Genomic DNA, 17,886 nt, shown 5'->3' on the forward strand with positions numbered 1-17,886 from the left:
AAATGCTCTTGTGTGCTGTCATTTAAATTTATTTTGAGAATCGAGCCTAATGCTGAACACTTTTGAAAGCTACAATTCACACTTCCCGAGAACTGAAGACATTCCAAAGATTATACGTGTGACATTACCAGATCTTGCGACAAGTTTGCAATGGAGCCATTTAGTTGTTGATAAAATCACAAGAGTGAGGTCATACATGCCGAGGGCGCCTTCATCTGTTATGACCTGTCAACAACAATCCCTTTGCTACAATAACGCGTTCACTCTGAATATGCAGAAAACCGTTTCAGGTCAACCCAGGACAATCATATTTTGACACTTAACATGTGACAAAAGAAAGCCTTTTATTACTAATCTTCCCAAACTTGAGTTGGAAAGTGTTGGTTTTACAATAGGCAACTATCAATTGAAGTTCCTGATTGGCGACACATAATGAGACACAAAACCTCCCCGTCAATTGTGTGACAAAAACACCAGGAAAATATACAGGAAGTGAATCCTAATTGCAAAATCAGAGGATCAAGTAAATCTAAAATCAATGCCACTATTTTTTTTCCAACATTTTAAACACTGCGGCACAGTGCGGCTGTTTTTTTTTATGGGTGTGGGTGGTGACCTCAAACGCGCACCGGGCTTTTCCCAGGGAACTTCGCAGTGCCCGTCGGGATCCCGTGGCGAGGCAACAGTGCTCCCCACCCCGTCCGGCGGCGCGAACCCAGTAATCTGCCTCAACCGGCACTGAAAAGGTGATCTAAAACTGGTGCGGACCAGAGGAATCTGACTGTTTAATAGAAACAAAACATCACAGTTTCTTCAAGTGCACTGAATGTCGAAGCAAAGAAATTCCATGTAGGGCAGGTAAACAGCGCAAGTAACAATGACTTCCTTTCATAGCCAACCAGCTTGGTAGCCTAGATGGTAGGGCTCCCGCTCCGAGACTGGGAGGTCGCTGGTTCAAGCCTCGGCCGAGTCATACCTAAGACTTACAACATTGTTACCCATTGCCTTCCAGCTTGGCGCTCGGCATTAAGGGTTGGAATTGGGGGGTTTGGTCACCTAATGACTCCCAACACAGCAGTTGGGTCTAAAAACCCGGCGCCGATCGAAGACGACGAGTCACGTCGATAGTTTCGCGTGACAAAATGATTTCCCGTAGATATCATGTTGATGGTTGATACTGGCTGAATAATAATAAAAAAATAAAATTTTTAAAAAGTCATCTAATTAGGGACACGTATAAATGGATGAACGTGATTATAACATATTTTAGGTGGCACCAGTTGACTGAGCTCATATTTTTTGAGGGGAGGTGGTGGAGGTTGTGCCACAGAAGCATTCCATTGTGACCCACCCTGGGTGAGATCCATTATCCCCAGTCGATTATTGCTAAAAGCGGTAGCCAGCAAAGAGCCACTTATTAAGAATTTTGATCGCACCAGAATGGCTTACAAGAATTAATTAAATATAATAGTTTAGATCAATGCCATAGTGAGTTTTTCACTGCAGGAAAATGGATCATATGCTGTACCTCCATGCAGACACTGTGTGGTCACTTTCCACTTGGGACTGAGCACATCTTAAATGGTTGTCTGTATATGTAAGAGTGTAAACCAACCATGTTATTGCTCAGCTGTATTACATTAGAGGATTCGTGAATGGAAACGTAATGGTCAAGTATGGATTCTTCTTTTTCTCAAATTGTATTGTAACTGTATTTCATTAGTCGGTTTGCAAAACTATAAAAGGTTCAATCTTTCTCCTGCTTCTCGTCCACCGAAAACAAAAAAAGGCACACGATCACGCATTTAGAACTTTCCTGTAAGCCTCTCTACCTCCATGCATGATGTCATCGTGCCACTTTTGTTGAAATGAGACCTCCTGAGAGACTCCATTACGTCTGTCAAGCTTGTCTGTCCTTCACGTAAGCTCCAAGCTATTTGTTCCCTGGACTCCGTCCGTACCTTTTAAGGAAAGCTGAACTGTTAAATGACATACTAGCTGCATGGTTGCTTTTAGCTATTTGTAATTTTAAAAAGCACCCACAAGGAACAGGTAATCGGGAATGAATTGTATTAAAAATCTTCTGGTTTTTGTCTGACATCACACATCCTGAAACCTTACAAATGGCTATCCTTTTCATTAAGTTATTTTTCTATGCGAGGTCTGCTGGTGAGTGAAGGTGAAGTAGACTTTTTGATCCATTGAGGAAGCATGTCTAAATTATTCTCTTCATTGGTATGAGGGTATGCTCGCATATGACTGCCAGTAATCCACGATCATCTGCTCGAAAAGTCCCTTTTTTTCCCATAGAAGGAGATGTTTGGGTGAAAGCTTCTGTAGTTCCGCAAAAACTTAATTTGCAGTCGTCATTTCCCAGAAAGTTGGTATGAATGTGATATATGTGCCAGGCTCAAAATACATTTGGAGAATACTTTGGGGATAATATTTGGAATAAAGTAACGAGGCTTAAACATATATCCTTTTTAAAGTAGCCCACAGTAAAGCATTTAGTACAATTTATGAATATAGACATGGAAACTTCATTTTTCATTAATAGTATATAACCTGGTAATGGGAGAGGTAATACAAGGTAGTCCAAACAGGATTTTATTTTTAAAATAAAACTGTAAACAAGTCAACGATTGGGCATTTTAGTTATAATGGATCAGTAAAACAAACAACAGCCATCAAAATGTTTTACATAACCTGTAATAGTTTGACCTCTGTGCAGAGGGAGCTTTGACGTTTTTGAGACGTGATTTATGAGTCCAGAGGGATTGGATTTGTCTCAAAGAAGAAAGCAACAAGACAACCAAGAAGTCCTTTTACAGAAGATTGATGTTTTATGCAAGTCTACCATCTACTGCAGCGGCCTCGAACTTAATTTACACAGGGTCCGCTGGAACTAGGGCATGGATGAGGTTCGTTTGGGAAAAAATATTCCACTGTTCTAAAATATATTTAATATTTTCCACTAAAAACATTAGGAATTGATATGCAAAGCAATCAGTCAGTAATAAATGACCGTAAGTCCCATGGGCTGCTCATTGAATTTTTCATATTCAGATGGGAGCCTCAAACATTTATCTCAGGGACTGCTATTGGCCCCCGGGCCGCGGGTCAGGGAGGCCTGATCTACAGGCAGGGATTTATATATAATTTCTAAAAATATGTTTTTTCCGACACCAATTTTGCTGCTAACAGTTGCCGGCACAATTAATTTTTGTAGGTCCTGGCAGCTCTTGCTTGCTGTTCAGTCCAGCAGTGCGACTGCGATTCATTATCTTCGATTGCATCTTGCTCCGAGCGGAGACCAGCAGTGCACACTTTTGTCGAGCCTGGCAATTTTTTTTTTTTTTTTTTTTGTAATTGTATTCCCACTGAGAACAAACTGCACTTGTTAGATACTGTATTACTGCTAGTGGGGACCAGAAGTAGGCAATTTTGTTTGGAGGTGTGCCGTTCCGGCTAAAATGAAAGACAGGATTGTGTCTGCGATCCATTATCCCCATTCAATTACTGCCAAGAGCAGAGACCAGCAGAGCGCCCTCCTACTGTGGCCCGCCAAAAAGGAACTTCACTGTTTTGGCTTTCATCCTTTATCCCCAGTCAACTATTGATGGGAAAGGGGCCTAAGACAGCAAATTTGTGTTTTGCGTGGCAGCTCTTTTTTATTCTTCCTGACAAAAATAAACCGCACCCATGTGGCCGTAATCCATTATTCTCAGTTGACTTTCTGCAAGCGGGAGCCAGCAAAATGCATGATGAAAATGGGTTGGGGGAGGTCATAGTCAATAGTTGGGAGGAGTGGGGGGCGTGTACTTTGCGGATTTTTGCAAATCGCCGGGGGTTCTAATGTAATAAACGAGGGATTGCTTTATTTTAGGGTTCCAATTACTATTTCTTTCTTCTTTATTTCTTGGTTTTGTTATGTTGGTATAAAGTTGCCAATTATTGGCCCCCCTCTACTGGTATTATTTGTTGTATTGCACTGCTGCTTGCAGACTACTCAGTAGAAGCGTTTTAGTTATTGCTCTCAGTTTAAGTCTACAGCCAAACTGCAATAAATCAAACGAGTTATGCTAGCTAAATGCAAAAGAATATTGAACATGTGAAAAATTAACTGTCAGTGCAGGAGAAAAAAAAATCATCTTTGACCTGAATGCTCATTGGTAGGTGGGAATTAAATACGCACAAAAATATGACTGATATTATGAAGCTTCAACCACTTACCACTTGAGCGTCATCCTGCGTACAACCAAACCAATCTCTATTTTTTAGCTTAGTGTCCCAATATTTATCTTAGGTAAGCTAGGGCATACGGCACAAGAGCACGGATCATTTCTTTTAAAAAGAAAGCCCGCATTGTATACATTAGAAGCTCTTAAATCTGGATAATAAGCACCTCAAGCACAGTGAGGTCATCGCCAGAGAATGTTTCCAACCTGGTGATGTCATCACCGGCACCCTCAGTTAGGCCGGATTGCTCAGAGATAAACGGCAAACCTGGCCTGGCAAGTTCAAATGAGGACGGGGACCTTGTCTTGTCGTGTTTGCAGCTACTGTTGGTGATTTTGACACAGCAAAAAAAGCACGTCTTATCCCGAAACCAGAACAGTTTTCTTGGTTTGAGTGTATTTCTTTTATCTTTTTTTCAAGTCAGTCTTAAGAAATATTTGTCATGATTGGAAAAATCTTAAAACAAGAAAAATGATCATGTTCTAGATCAGGCAATTTTGGATATTATTCAAGTACTGTAATTCCCAGTGTATAAGGGGAACCCTCAAAGTTAGTCTTTGAGAGAATTATTTTTCAAAAATAAGGTGCGCTTGACTACAAGGTGCATAAAATATAAACTACTGCTAGAGCTAGGATTGCATTAGAGAAAACATCATTATGAGGAAAAAAAAAAATTTCGTAGAACGTAAGAAATCTGGTTTTGTTTCTAAATGGTTACCGTATGTAGTAGCATTTTATTGTAATTATGCATTTCCAGTTTTATTAAAGGTATTTTCCTGTCAATGAGGAACACTGAATTATAAGGAATAATTCTAAATCTCCAACATTTCTATTTTTTTGCATCCCATAGTCCGGGAAAAATAATGTTTATAATTTTAAATTGAAAAGTAACATCAAATTACTTTGCAATGATCACGTTTATGACGACCAAAGTGGATTCATAATATGTTTTACACAATCCAGATTAATTAGTATATTTTCCGACCTTTCTAGCAACAATTCTTATGATTTCCCAAGATTTCCTTATTATAGCAAGACTTCAGAAATGCATGCTTTTTTAAAAAAAAAGTGATATCTCAAATAACTGACATTAATATACGCTTCATCACATTTAAGAATTAATCAGATATTTTGTTATTTTGTTTAAAAAAACAACTACTTGACAATCATGAAAGGCGCTTCCCGCCATCATTTCCCATTCAGCATTCGTCTCTCGACACTGAGGTCATGTTTGAACAAACATCTGTTGCTAGTTAGCACGTTGCTGTCATTCTGGCTCCCACACCCCTGCTGCTCCTGCATCAGTTGGAATCCGATGAGGTCATCGCTCAATAACACCACCACCTCCATCAATCAAAGGGAAAGATCTGCGTACGTTTTTCTGCATTCGCCATTCCAGGTGGGAAATTCAAGGTTCACGGACCAGGTATAGCAAGTTACACGGGCCAGGTATTGCAAGACACAATTTACCGTATATACTCGCATAAAAGACTACCCCTACAACTGCTTTAAAATGCCCACATAATAAAAGAAATACAACAAAAAATGTTCACCAACCTGCCAAAGCAGTGAACCCTTCATATGTCTTGTCTTGGGAAAGATTGAGAGATAGCAAACGGAGACTTAGATGGAACACTCAATATAAATTTTGTCTCTGGGCTTCAAACCAATACAAGATCTCCTTCTTCATTCATGGGTATTGACCAAAATGTTTTTTTTTTCTTGAGGCAAGTTATTGCAAAAATAATTTTATAAATAAAACGACCAAAATTTCAGCACATTGTCCCCATAATTTCTGTGTTCACATTTTCCTGATTTTTATCCCGTTGGTTTGTTGTTCGTGTAAAAGTTACGTCCCAAATCCCATAGCCTTGCCTACCATTCGCTACCTGTGACCAATGTTCCCTCTAATTTTCCACGGGTCTGAGCGTTCACACAAAGTTGGTGAGCAGCGCTTGAAACAACAGTGAGCAACCATAATCCCAAGTGTGGCAAGATAATTAATGATCAAACATGTCCAAAACTTGACATCAAGTTACATTTTGCTGAGTTTCCGGCAATGCAAAATTATTTTTCTCTTTTGAACGAATTGACTCATGTACTATTGCAAAGGTTGTACGGCCTACAAACGTCATTTGTTCTTACAATTCTTTCACAAGATATCCATTTCTTTTTATTTCCTGATATATTTTGTCACATAATATTAACATTTTTGGGGGCTTATTTAGTCGGTTGTAAGATACAGAACTGCACTTAATCACATTTTTTAGTGGAAGTACAATGTTGGCAACAAGATTCACTTGATATAATTGGAAATTATTTGAATGCAACACAAACTTTTTCTTCTTTTTTCCGTGTTTTTTTCTACTTTTTTTAAATTCCTTTAAAAAAATCACATTGTGTAATTTTTTCCGAGCTGTTACTTTTTTCTTTTTGTTCTCTATTTTCTTTTTTCCTACATTTCTTTCTTTTCTTTTTTTGTGGCTTTTTTCAAAATGTTTCCTTCTTTTTTTTCTCTTCCTTTTGTTTCTTTTTTTCTCAGCTTTTTACTACTTTTTCATTTTGGCATTTTTTTCTTTTTTGTTCTATACCCCCCTTCCTTTAAGTCATTTTTTGCATACTTTTACATAATATTTGGTCATGTTGGGATTCAAGAAGCAAAAACAACCCGAAGAGCCGTTTAGGACCCGAAAGAGCCGGTTCCTTTTAGTGAGCCGAGCCGAAGAAGCCGGTTCCCCGACAAACTACTAACTTTACTCAACTTCGTTCTCCTTCGACTGACTTCAAAATACCTCATTTAGGACACAACGTCAGGGGAACCCATGTATTTTTACCTTCATGCACTGTACCTTTGACTTGAGTCGCTTCTTAATTAGTAATTTTGAGCCCTCATTTTTGTGCTCTGGCTAGATTTTCTTGTGCGCTGAGAATATGCGAGCAGTGCGCAATTGCGCACGCGCGCAGCTTAGAGGGAACACTGCCTGTGACACACAACCAAATACTGTATGTGCTATAAGCTGACTCCCTGATTTCAGTATTTTATTTTATAGTTGTAAATTTGCCTTGGATGCGAGCTTATAGGGCAGGGAGAATAGATCTATAAGGAGAAATTCAGCGCCCATGTACTATGTACGGCGCCACCGTAACTGTATTAAGTTGTGCATTGTAGGTGAATATCAACACAAGCACGCTTCAGAATATGACAAAGTGAGTAGAATGGAACAGAATAGAAGTTATCAGCCATCAGGGGGTGCTGCATTACCATAAGAATTAACGGAAAATATCCTCGAAAATAATGGTATATAGTCGAAAAGGTGTTGCTAATATGCGTTTTGTTAAAGGCACACTGACCTCTCGCGCTCTTGCTCCAAAAGGTTGGTGAACTCGTCACTTTTCTTCATGAAGTCACCATGGTGACGCTTCTCATCGGCCATCTTGTGCAGGGCCTGTTTGTGGGCCTGCTCTACCATCAGTAGTTGCTCAAGCATTCGACGGTACGTCTCCCGCTGCTTCTCCACCAGCTTGTCCAGCTGACAAACAAATAACAGGTCACATACACCAAAAAAAATATCCAGCTTTTACCTGTCTGTCTGTCTGTCTGTCTGTCCGTCTGTCTGTCAAAACCATATGCCCCTAGTAGGAGGTGGTTATAGTCAAGAACACACTCACATTCACCACTTCCATTTTAAATGAATTAACTAATACATGTAAGTAATTACTTTTTTAAGTAACATTGTTAGAAAATGAAAACGAGAAAGAATTCATACCAATGGGTTATTTATTTTTCAGAGCAGAATCTTAAAAAGCTGAAGTATATGCATCTAATAAAATACAACAAAAACTTCTCTCTTCAGTAAAACGAGAACAATATCACTGAAAATGAGCAATTTGATATGGCAGAACATTTTACCAATGTATTTTTTTTTGTCAGATTTGTATTTAGTTGAATAAAAAAAGAAGCAATCTGATACAGAAAAAAAATATTTTATTAGTGTTCTATAGAGTGTCATGATTGCAAATTCAGAGCACCTGTGCCTGCTCAATTGGCGCCAACAACCCTGAGAGCTGATTGGCTGAAGTACTCCTTTCAAACCCCCGGCTTTCAACAGATCCCTGTCAAATCGTTATGCGAACTGTTGCCTCCAACTCAGTAAGCCCTTACGTCAGACTCTGTTCCTGCCCTGCTTTTCTCTGCCTAATCCTCCTTGCCAACATGTTTCTGGACCTGACTCTGCCCCGTTCTGCCTGCCCATTATCTGACCTATTTTGTCCCGCTACCTGCCTGCGTCCTGTTTCCGACCTTGTTTCCAAACTTGACACCGCCCTCGCTCTCCAGTCCCAGCTAACGACTTGTAATACTTGCCTTTGACCCTTCTCGCTAGACACGGAAGATCCACTTCCGCATCTCCTGCTCCCCTTGGTCCGTCGATCCTCGGATCGTGGAAGCAACCCCTTCTCTCCCTCTTATCAATAAAACCGAGTAAACGAACGCTACTGGGTCCTGTCTCTGTCTCGTGACATAGAGTATTTGTAATTTTTTTATTTTATCTTTACCTCGACCATGGGCCGTTCATAAATATCTTCTTCCAAGCCGTCAGCTTTGCCCTGGATGGCGTCCCGCTGCAAAGCCTGCAGAACTTTTGGAGGCGTGACAAAACCGTATTTGGCTTCCAGGAGGGCCAAATCAATTTTTTCTGCTTTCAACACGGTAATCACCTCATCCCTGGCCTGTGAGGGACACAACGTAGGTTTTTGTTTGCCTTAAAAAAAATCTTCGTTCTGATCTTGCACCCTGACCTGTAGCTCCCCTTCCAGCAAGCTCAACAAGAAGACCAGGTCATCACGGGAAAGATCCCTCGCCTTCTCCTTGCGGACCCCCTTTGCGGCGCCGCTGACATTCTTGGCGCTTTTGTGGTTCCGCTGAACGGTGCCGGTGTCGTCTGGCGGCTCGCGGCGGCGATTGCGGCGTTCTGGCCGCCCGGAAGCGTCTTCTTTGCCCAGCTTCACATGGGTCACGTCTTCCAAGCTGCTGCTACGAGAGCGCATGTTTCTTCCCTAAAAACACAAATACAGGATATTACAAAGATCTAATTACAGTGATTACATCCTTCACATTTGTGTTCATAACTGATAATGTTTTCATGGGAAGACACTCAAATATGAAAAATGTAGTCCTAATGAAAAAATATTTCAATGTTCTTCCATTCAAAGAAACTTTGGAGGTCATCGATTAAAATAGTTTCCTCCCCTTGATTTAGAAGACAGTATCAGTATTGTCGCACGCCCGTGCCTGTAAATGCAGAGGTCCGGCTCATCTCTGAAGAGCAGTATGATGCTTAACACTAAAAAGGCAACCAGATGATGAAAGTGCTGTATCTGAGTCTGCTAATGAAGCTGGTTTTGCTACTGTGAACCATGGAAACCAGTACTGTCTGTTTTATGTAGGGTAGCGGAAAAAAAAAAACCTGTAGAGACAATGCCCCAAGCCATCTCCACTCACAGTGACCAGACTCTCCAGCAGTATAATAAAGGTCTGATCCCCAACGTGTTCATTTATAATTAAAAGATTATTGATCTGTACTTGTGTGTGATTTTCAAGCAAGGAATTATTTCACTGCATGTCCAAATGAAATGCTGCCTATTATCAACAGTTACAATAATCTAATCATATTATAATCAATCAGTTGGAGAACTTCACTGTGGAAAGCATCAACATGAACTCACCGGTGACTTAGACCTCATCTCTTGGCTGGGACTTCCTACACCTATAAAAGAAATATTCCGAGCTCCAAATTCCCTCTTCTTCTCCCTACTCCCTTCACACGTGCTTGAAGGGGGAGGCACTAAATATTACACACTGTTCCTTAAAGGAGATATGAACTGTGAAACTGTAAAAATAAATAACAAACATCATTCCGTTCAGCTGAAATAAGCCGTATATGTGTCTTTGATTAAAAATCTGTATAACATTTTATTTTACTAATTCTCAGCTCAAACTGAGCATTATAAGTGACAAAAGTTTTTGAATGTATGAGGCCATTTTAAAACTCATTCATTGACAATGTAAACGATGAACACAATACCAACATTTACTTTGTTCATTCATGTCCTTCAAAATCCAATTCACCATCATATACACAGTTGTTTCCCACGTCGTACTTTTTATAAATATTTTTTTAATTTATATCTTTCAGGACAGCTTTCAGTCAGCCTAAGTTGACATCTAGCAGGTACTAATATACTATCTATCTATCTATCTATCTATCTATCTATCTATCTATCTATCTATCTATCTATCTATCTATCTATCTATCTATCTATCTATCTATCTATCTATCTATCTATCTATCTATCTATCTATCTATCTATCTATCTATCTATCTATCTATCTATCTATCTATCTATCTATCTATCTATCTATCTATCTATCTATCTATCTATCAACCCTGGTAATATCTCTCGAGAGGGGTGACCGACAGCAAGACAAACACATACAAAAACAAAGAAAATAAAAAAGGGGGAAAAGGAGCAAAAAAACACACAAAAATGTTAGCTTTCCTGTGTCCCGTTTCATCTGGAGGGACGAAAGCATGGCCAACTTGGGTGCCGAGGTGCTTAACTTGTTTGGGTGTTTGGGCATTTGGGTTGGCCATGGTCCAATGTACAGTATTTTTAAAAATGTGAGTACTGAATTATGTATACTGAATTGTATATGTGGTTGTGTGTGTGTGTGTATATATATATATATATATATATATATATATATATATATATATATATATATATATATATATATATATATATATATATATATATATATATATATATATATATATATATATATATATATATATATATATATATATATATATATATATATATATATATATATATATATATATATATATATATATATATATATATATATATATATATATATATATATATATATATATATATATATATATATATATATATAGGGCAGCACGGCGGCGCAGTGGTTAGCGCTTGTGCGGCACAGTTCATGTCATGGGAACCTCCTGCGTGGGTTCAAATCCAGCTTCAGACTTCCTGTGCGGAGTTTGTATGTTCTCCCCGTGCTTGCGTGGGTTTCCTCCGGGTTCTCCGGTTTCCTCCCACGTTCCAAAAACATGCATTTCAGGTGAATTGGCCGGTCCGAATTGTCCCTAGGTGTGAATGAGCGAATGAGTTGTCTGTCCCCATGTGCCCTGCGATTGGCTGGCAACCAGTTGAGGGTGTCCCCTGCCCACTGCCCGGAGATGGCTGGGATGGGCTCCAGCCCCCCCCGCGACCCTAATGAGGATAAGCGGTACGGCTGATGAGATGAGATATATATATATATATATATATATATATATATATATATATATATATATATATATATACATATATATATATATATATATATATATATATATCATTATACCATCCCCTGATTTTTTTTAATATATATTTGTGCGTTATACGTCTTCAACTCAACCCCAAAAAGTGAACAAACGCTTCAAATTACGATCCACATTCCCAAATTTGATGGATTATCTAAAAGATGATGCATTTGCAAGATAATCATATTTCCCTTTCTAAAATATATATGTTTAATATTTATGGGCCCATCAAGTCTTATTTAAAAATAGACCAGTTCCAACAAATAAATTACTTTGGGGAAAAAAAGGAAATAGAAAAATGATCTGGGGTGTGTGACTGGGAAGCTAAGAAAATCGCTGATTGTAATGAACACAGCCATGATAAATTGATAGAACAAGGAAATGAACTGTAACCAAGCAATTTATAAAAAAAAAAAAATCATTTCAAGCGGAACCAAGCCGTATCCCAAGGATGCCAGATGCATTGCATCATCTTTGCTATGCACTTTTATCTCAGTCCAGCCTTAAAAAAGAGATTTGCAAGGGCCTCAGAGGCATTATAAAACCATTAGCAGGCAATGAATCTAACCTAATTGCTTAAATACGACATTTATTTCAATTTACGTTTTGCAAAAAAGTCTTTTTTTTCTCAGCCACAGAGTTCAATTTCACCACTGGCTGAACTCGAGAGATAAACGCGGCGGCGCTTTGTAACGTGCAGGGCCAATGCCTGGGACCCTCCGATGAGTTAGAGGAACGCTCGACTGATTGCTTTGAGCAAACTGGAGGTGAGACGCCACATAACTTCATGATGAGGTCGTTCATTCCCAGCAGCGGGGGACAAAGTCCGCATCCGTTGGGTATAGAACGGGTCATCGCATGCACCCAAAAAGATCGTAGCTCGGCATGTGCGAATGGCACACACCTGACAAAACTTTGAGAGGGATCACAAATATTTCACATAGTCAGAAGGTAAAAAGGGTCAAACGGGGGACAAGGAAGTCGATTTGTGTTGAACGTATTGCTGTGAAAATCTCAAAGCCATGGGTGAATACTCCTTGTATATTCAAATTATTACATTATCGCTAGACCCAAGTCCACCTGAGAGTCATATTTTTACGGGTTTTTTTTTCAAAATACCAGATTATAAAACCTCGCTACTTCATTTTTAAAAATAGGCAGCCTCGGTGCATTGCAGGTCCGCGATCCTTTACATAACATTTTTGTTTTTAATCATTATTTCCACCAAAAAGTGAACTGTACTTCGATCTGTTATCCCTGATTGCATATTGCTGTGAGCGGGGGGGCGGCAGAGCACACTTTTGTCCACCCTGCAGGCTCTTTTTTGTTGTTATTTCCACCTAATATGAACTTGACTCATCCATCTGTTATCTATTACCAATCCAGTATTGCCATGCATGCTCTTTTTGAAGTTATTTCCACCTAAATTGAATGACATTCATGCGGCAGCAATTTGTAATCATTGAGCACATTTTTGTCGAGCATGGTGGCTCTGTATCCCATTATTTTCACCCAAAATGAACTGGAGTGGTGGGCCTGCGATCTATTATCCCCTATCACATATTGTTGACCAGCAGAGGGCATTTATGCCTGGAGGCGCTTGTCATTCTGACCCACTTAAAATGGAATGTTTGGTTGTGGAAACAATTGCTGTGAATGGGAGGCAGCATAACACCTTTTTGTCCGTAGGTAAATGCAGTTCTGGCTGACTTAAAATCAAATGCATGGTTGAGGCTGCGATCGATTATCCCCTGTCTGCTATTGCTGAGATAACAGTTTTTGTTTCCAATATAGGCCAGAAACAATGTTGTGGGTAAATGAAAAATATATATTATTTTCATAATTCATTAAAATAATAATTAATTAATACATTGCATATCAAAGTTAAGATTAAAAAAAAAATCAACATGTTGACAAAAAGATATGAATGTAATCATGGAATCATCAATTTAAACAATATTTAACAAACAAATGACATGTAAAAGGTTAGATAATAAAACGGCCACACTTACTTAATCCATAAAAAATGATTGAATGATGAAATAAATAAAAGTAAGAAAAGAAAAAGTACAGAATATATTAGAAAATAAATGAACAAAAATAGAAAATAGGTCAAAGAAGAACAATATTTACTGAATACATTTATTATATCAGTAGATTTAAAAAAAATGTTTTTTATTTTCCAAAAAATTAAATCAAACTAAACAAAATCATACCTAAACAATCTCACGCCAGAATAAATTAAAATGTGAAAATATTTAGCCAAAAAAAATTTAAAAAAATAATTGATTTATTGGGGGGGTTAGGAGATTGTGACAAAAATGGGGTTCCTTACATTTGGAAGTGCATGTGAGATTTTATTCTATGAGATGATGTTGAAAATACGCAAGGAAGTAGTAGCTCAGAAGCCCCCGTCTACCCTTTGTTTTTTTGACAAGAAGAAATCTGCAGGTTCGAGAGCATTCTCCTTTTGGGCCCTGGTGCTGTAAAATGCTTTGCCCCTGAGATTCGATCTGCAGCCTCAGTGAAACGGTTTGAATCTAGGCTCAAAACACACTTCTATCTATAGCTTATGAATGACCTCTATTTCACGTTGACAATATCTGTATATTATTTGTTATTAGAACATCCACTGCAGCCTGGTCATCGCCGAAGGGGGATTACCTAATGCGCGGTCTCTTCTCAAGGTTTTGAGTTTTTCCTTGCCCTCATGTAGGTTTTAGATCAGGGGATGGTGTAATATTCGTCTGTGATTTTCAATCAGGGCAGCACGGCGGCGCAGTGGTTAGCGCTTGTGCGGCACAGTTCATGTCATGGGAACCTGTCGTGGGTTCAAATCCAGCTCCAGACTTTCTGTGCGGAGTTTGTATGTTCTCCCCGTGCTTGCGTGGGTTTCCTCCGGGCACTCCGGTTTCCTCCCACATTCCAAAGACATGCATTTCAGGTGAATTGGCCGGTCCAAATTGTCCCTAGGTGTGAATGAGCGAATGAGTTGTCTGTCCCCGTGTGCCCTGCGATTGGCTGGCAACCAGTTCAGGGTGTCCCCTGCCCACTGCCCGAAGATGGCTGGGATGGGCTCCAGCCCCCCCGCGACCCTAGTGAGGATAAGCGGTACGGCTAATGAGATGAGATGAGATTTTCAATCATCTGTTGTCTGTACAGTCCTTTGAGACTCTTTGTGATTAAGGGCTATACAAATAAACATGACATGACTCGACTTGACTGTTTGGTCCGTAAAACTAGCGGTCAAAACAGTTAGCTGTTTGCATCCTTTATTTACTTTTGTGTGAAAAAAGTGTGAAAAAAAAATGTATTCAAACCAACATATGAAAAAAAATATTGATTTTAAACATACAGCAGCTGGCGGCGCTGTGGTTAGCGCGTGTGCGGCACAGTTCTGAAGTCATGGGTTCAAATCCAGCTACCAACCTTCCTGTTCTCCCCGGGCACTCCTGTTTCCTCAACCATTTCCAAAAACATGCATGTCAGGTTAATTGGCCGGTCCAAATTGTCCCTAGGTGTGAATGAGCGAGTGAGTTGTCTGTCTCTGTGTGCCCTGCAATTGGCTGGGAACCAGTTTAGGGTGTCCCCTGCCCACTGCCCGAAGATGGCTGGAGGATAAGGGGTGCAGATAATGGATGGATGATTTTAAATAATAAACAAAAATTCATAAACATGGTATTTTACATAACTTGAAGCCCACCTAGAGGGACCTGACATAGGTATCCACCATATTCCTTGTACAAGTACCCGAAAAACTAAAAACCTGGTGAAAGGCTTTGGCAAAAAAGTTAGGAAAAATTGTGTTTGTATTCTTACCTCTTACTTTTCACTGTTTTTGGTTGTATCACACAATACAGTGACATCTAGTGGTTGAATAAAACACACTGCCTCTTTAATGTGGCTGAATATGGGTTCAGAACGTAGAATATGGCTAGCCATGCTGGCAATGCGGTCCCCAGGCATTTATGTTCTTAGCATTTAACTCATTGCAACCACCACTCCTTAAATCAAAAGCGACCTAAAAAAATCAAACAAAAACATGCTTCACTTTTCATTTGCTCGTAAAGTCACAGGGGTGAAAGGTGAGGAAGCAGGTGTGCTTAAAAAAAAATAAACCTCTATTCATGACCGAGTACATTGCTTCGAGCTTACGTCATTTTCTGACGCGAGTGAGGGCGAGAACAGAGATCAAATGCAAGCCAGGAGAGAGAACAGGAACAGACGGAGACGGTGACCTTTGCAAGGCCACCACTTTTGCACACAAAGTGGCCTTGAGAGCAACCTCTCAATCTTGGACCAGTTTTGCCCCCAAAACGCAAATAATTGATTTTGATGATTTCCTTATTCAGCTGATTTAATCTGCATTGTGTTTTTCCTGTAAAACACAATGCTACCTTTTTATACGAGCACCTCTCAACATAAAAATTTCGATTTACTAGCTGTATTTGCGACAAAAATCTTGGCTGCTCTTATTGTCAAGTCAAGTCATGTTTATTTGTATAGCGCTTAATCACAAAGAGTCTCAAAGGGCTGCACAGACCACAGATTATTGCAAACCACAGACTATCATTATACCATATCCCCTGATCTAGAACCTACATGAGGTCGGGGAGAAACTCAAAAACCTCAACATGAGGAAATGAAGAAACCGTGATAAGGGACTGCTCATGAGGTCATCCCCTTCCAGTATGACCAGGCGGCAATGGATCTTGCAATAACAAATGATACACAGATATTGTCAACATAAAATATAGGTTATTCAATAAAAGTGTGTTTTAAGCCTAGATTAAAAGAGTTCTACTGATGTTGTAGATCGAATATGAGGGGGAAGAGCATTCCACACCACCAGAGCCCGAATGGAGAACGCTCTCGAACATCTCTTATTTCTCTGTGTTTTATGTCGAAGTGTCCCTGAGCAAGACACTGAATCCCTAATTCCCCCGATAAGCAGTTAGTTACCTTGCATGGCTGACGCTGCTATCGGTATGTGTGAGAATGGGTAAGTGTGAAGCACACTGTAAAGCGCTTTGAAAGGCCTTCATCGACTTGAAAAGCACTATATAAATGCTGACTCTTTACATCCATGAGTTTAATAGCATTTTAGGGTTTACTTTGATGTTACACTAGCAATTCGAGCTAAGTGCACAATCCAAAATGTATTAAGTTCGTATGAAGAGCAGTGTTGGGAATAAAGTTGCTATAAATAACAGCGTTACGTAACCATATTACTTTTTCATCTCATCTCATCTCATTAGCCGTATCGCTTATCCTCATTAGGGTCGCGGGGGGGCTGGAGCCCATCCCAGCCATCTCCGGGCAGTGGGCAGGGGACACCCTCAACTGGTTGCCAGCCAATCGCAGGGCACACAGGGACAGACAACTCATTCGCTCATTCACACCTAGGGACAATTTGGACCGGCCAATTCACCTGAAATGCATGTTTTTGGAATGTGGGGGGAAACCGGAGTGCCCGGAGGAAACCCACGCAAGCACGGGGAGAACATACAAACTCCGCACAGAAAGTCTGGAGCTGGATTTGAACCCACGCAGGAGGTTCCCATGACATGAACTGTGCCGCACAAGCACTAACCACTGTGCCGCCATGCTGCTACTTTTTCATTAACTGGATAATATAACATTATTTTTTCCCGCCGTTACTGACGGTAAAAAGCAGTGCGTTACATTAAATTATTTGAGATTAAGCTTGTTAGAGCGGACGAGTGTTTACTTTTGTGTCACTCGCAAATAAATCAGAACTTAACCTAACACTAACCCTAACCCTAACCCTAACCCTAACCCCTAAGCCCTAACCTCTAACCCTAACCCATAACTGTAAACATTAGTGGACACACGGCACATGCTCAGTAACAACGTGGCATAATGGGTAATGTAGTTCTTATGTTATTAAGCACATAACATCATTTAGAGAGAGAGGAATAAGTATAGTCAGTTTATGTTGTTTTACTGTTGACTTTTGTTCTGAACAAAATATTTGAAGTGCAGTTGCCTATTTCTACTTGACCGGTGTTTCAGGTTGTAAGAGTTTCATTTATTCATTTGAAACTGCAGTGTTAAACTTACTTTATATTGTTGAACTGTTATTTGATGTGTGAAAATACTTTACATACAGTAGCATATGTCTACTTGACCAGTTTTCTCAGGTTGTTCGAGTTAGATTTTATTTATCGAACACACTTTATTTTGTTTACTGCTGACTTTGATTTTATCATGTTGTTTA

At 39.6% G+C, this 17,886-nt stretch overlaps 1 protein-coding gene across 1 annotated transcript in view; it reads right to left on the bottom strand.

Annotated features, from left to right (window-relative positions):
* The window catches only part of filip1l (filamin A interacting protein 1-like), a 62,397-nt gene that overhangs the window by 26,584 nt on the left and 17,927 nt on the right, over window positions 1-17,886 (bottom strand). Inside the window, exons 2-4 of the mRNA XM_088332597.1 lie at window positions 9,037-9,294; window positions 8,794-8,967; window positions 7,591-7,769 (exon numbers count right to left, since the gene is read on the bottom strand). Coding sequence (XP_088188723.1) covers window positions 7,591-7,769; window positions 8,794-8,967; window positions 9,037-9,285 — 602 coding nt within the window. The 5' untranslated portion in view covers window positions 9,286-9,294. The remainder of the gene's footprint in view (window positions 1-7,590; window positions 7,770-8,793; window positions 8,968-9,036; window positions 9,295-17,886) is intronic.

Source organism: Urocampus carinirostris, chromosome 3 (genome assembly GCF_059441175.1).
Source record: "Urocampus carinirostris isolate Australia breed hairy pipefish chromosome 3, RoL_Ucar_1.0, whole genome shotgun sequence".
Lineage (NCBI taxonomy): Eukaryota > Metazoa > Chordata > Actinopteri > Syngnathiformes > Syngnathidae > Urocampus > Urocampus carinirostris.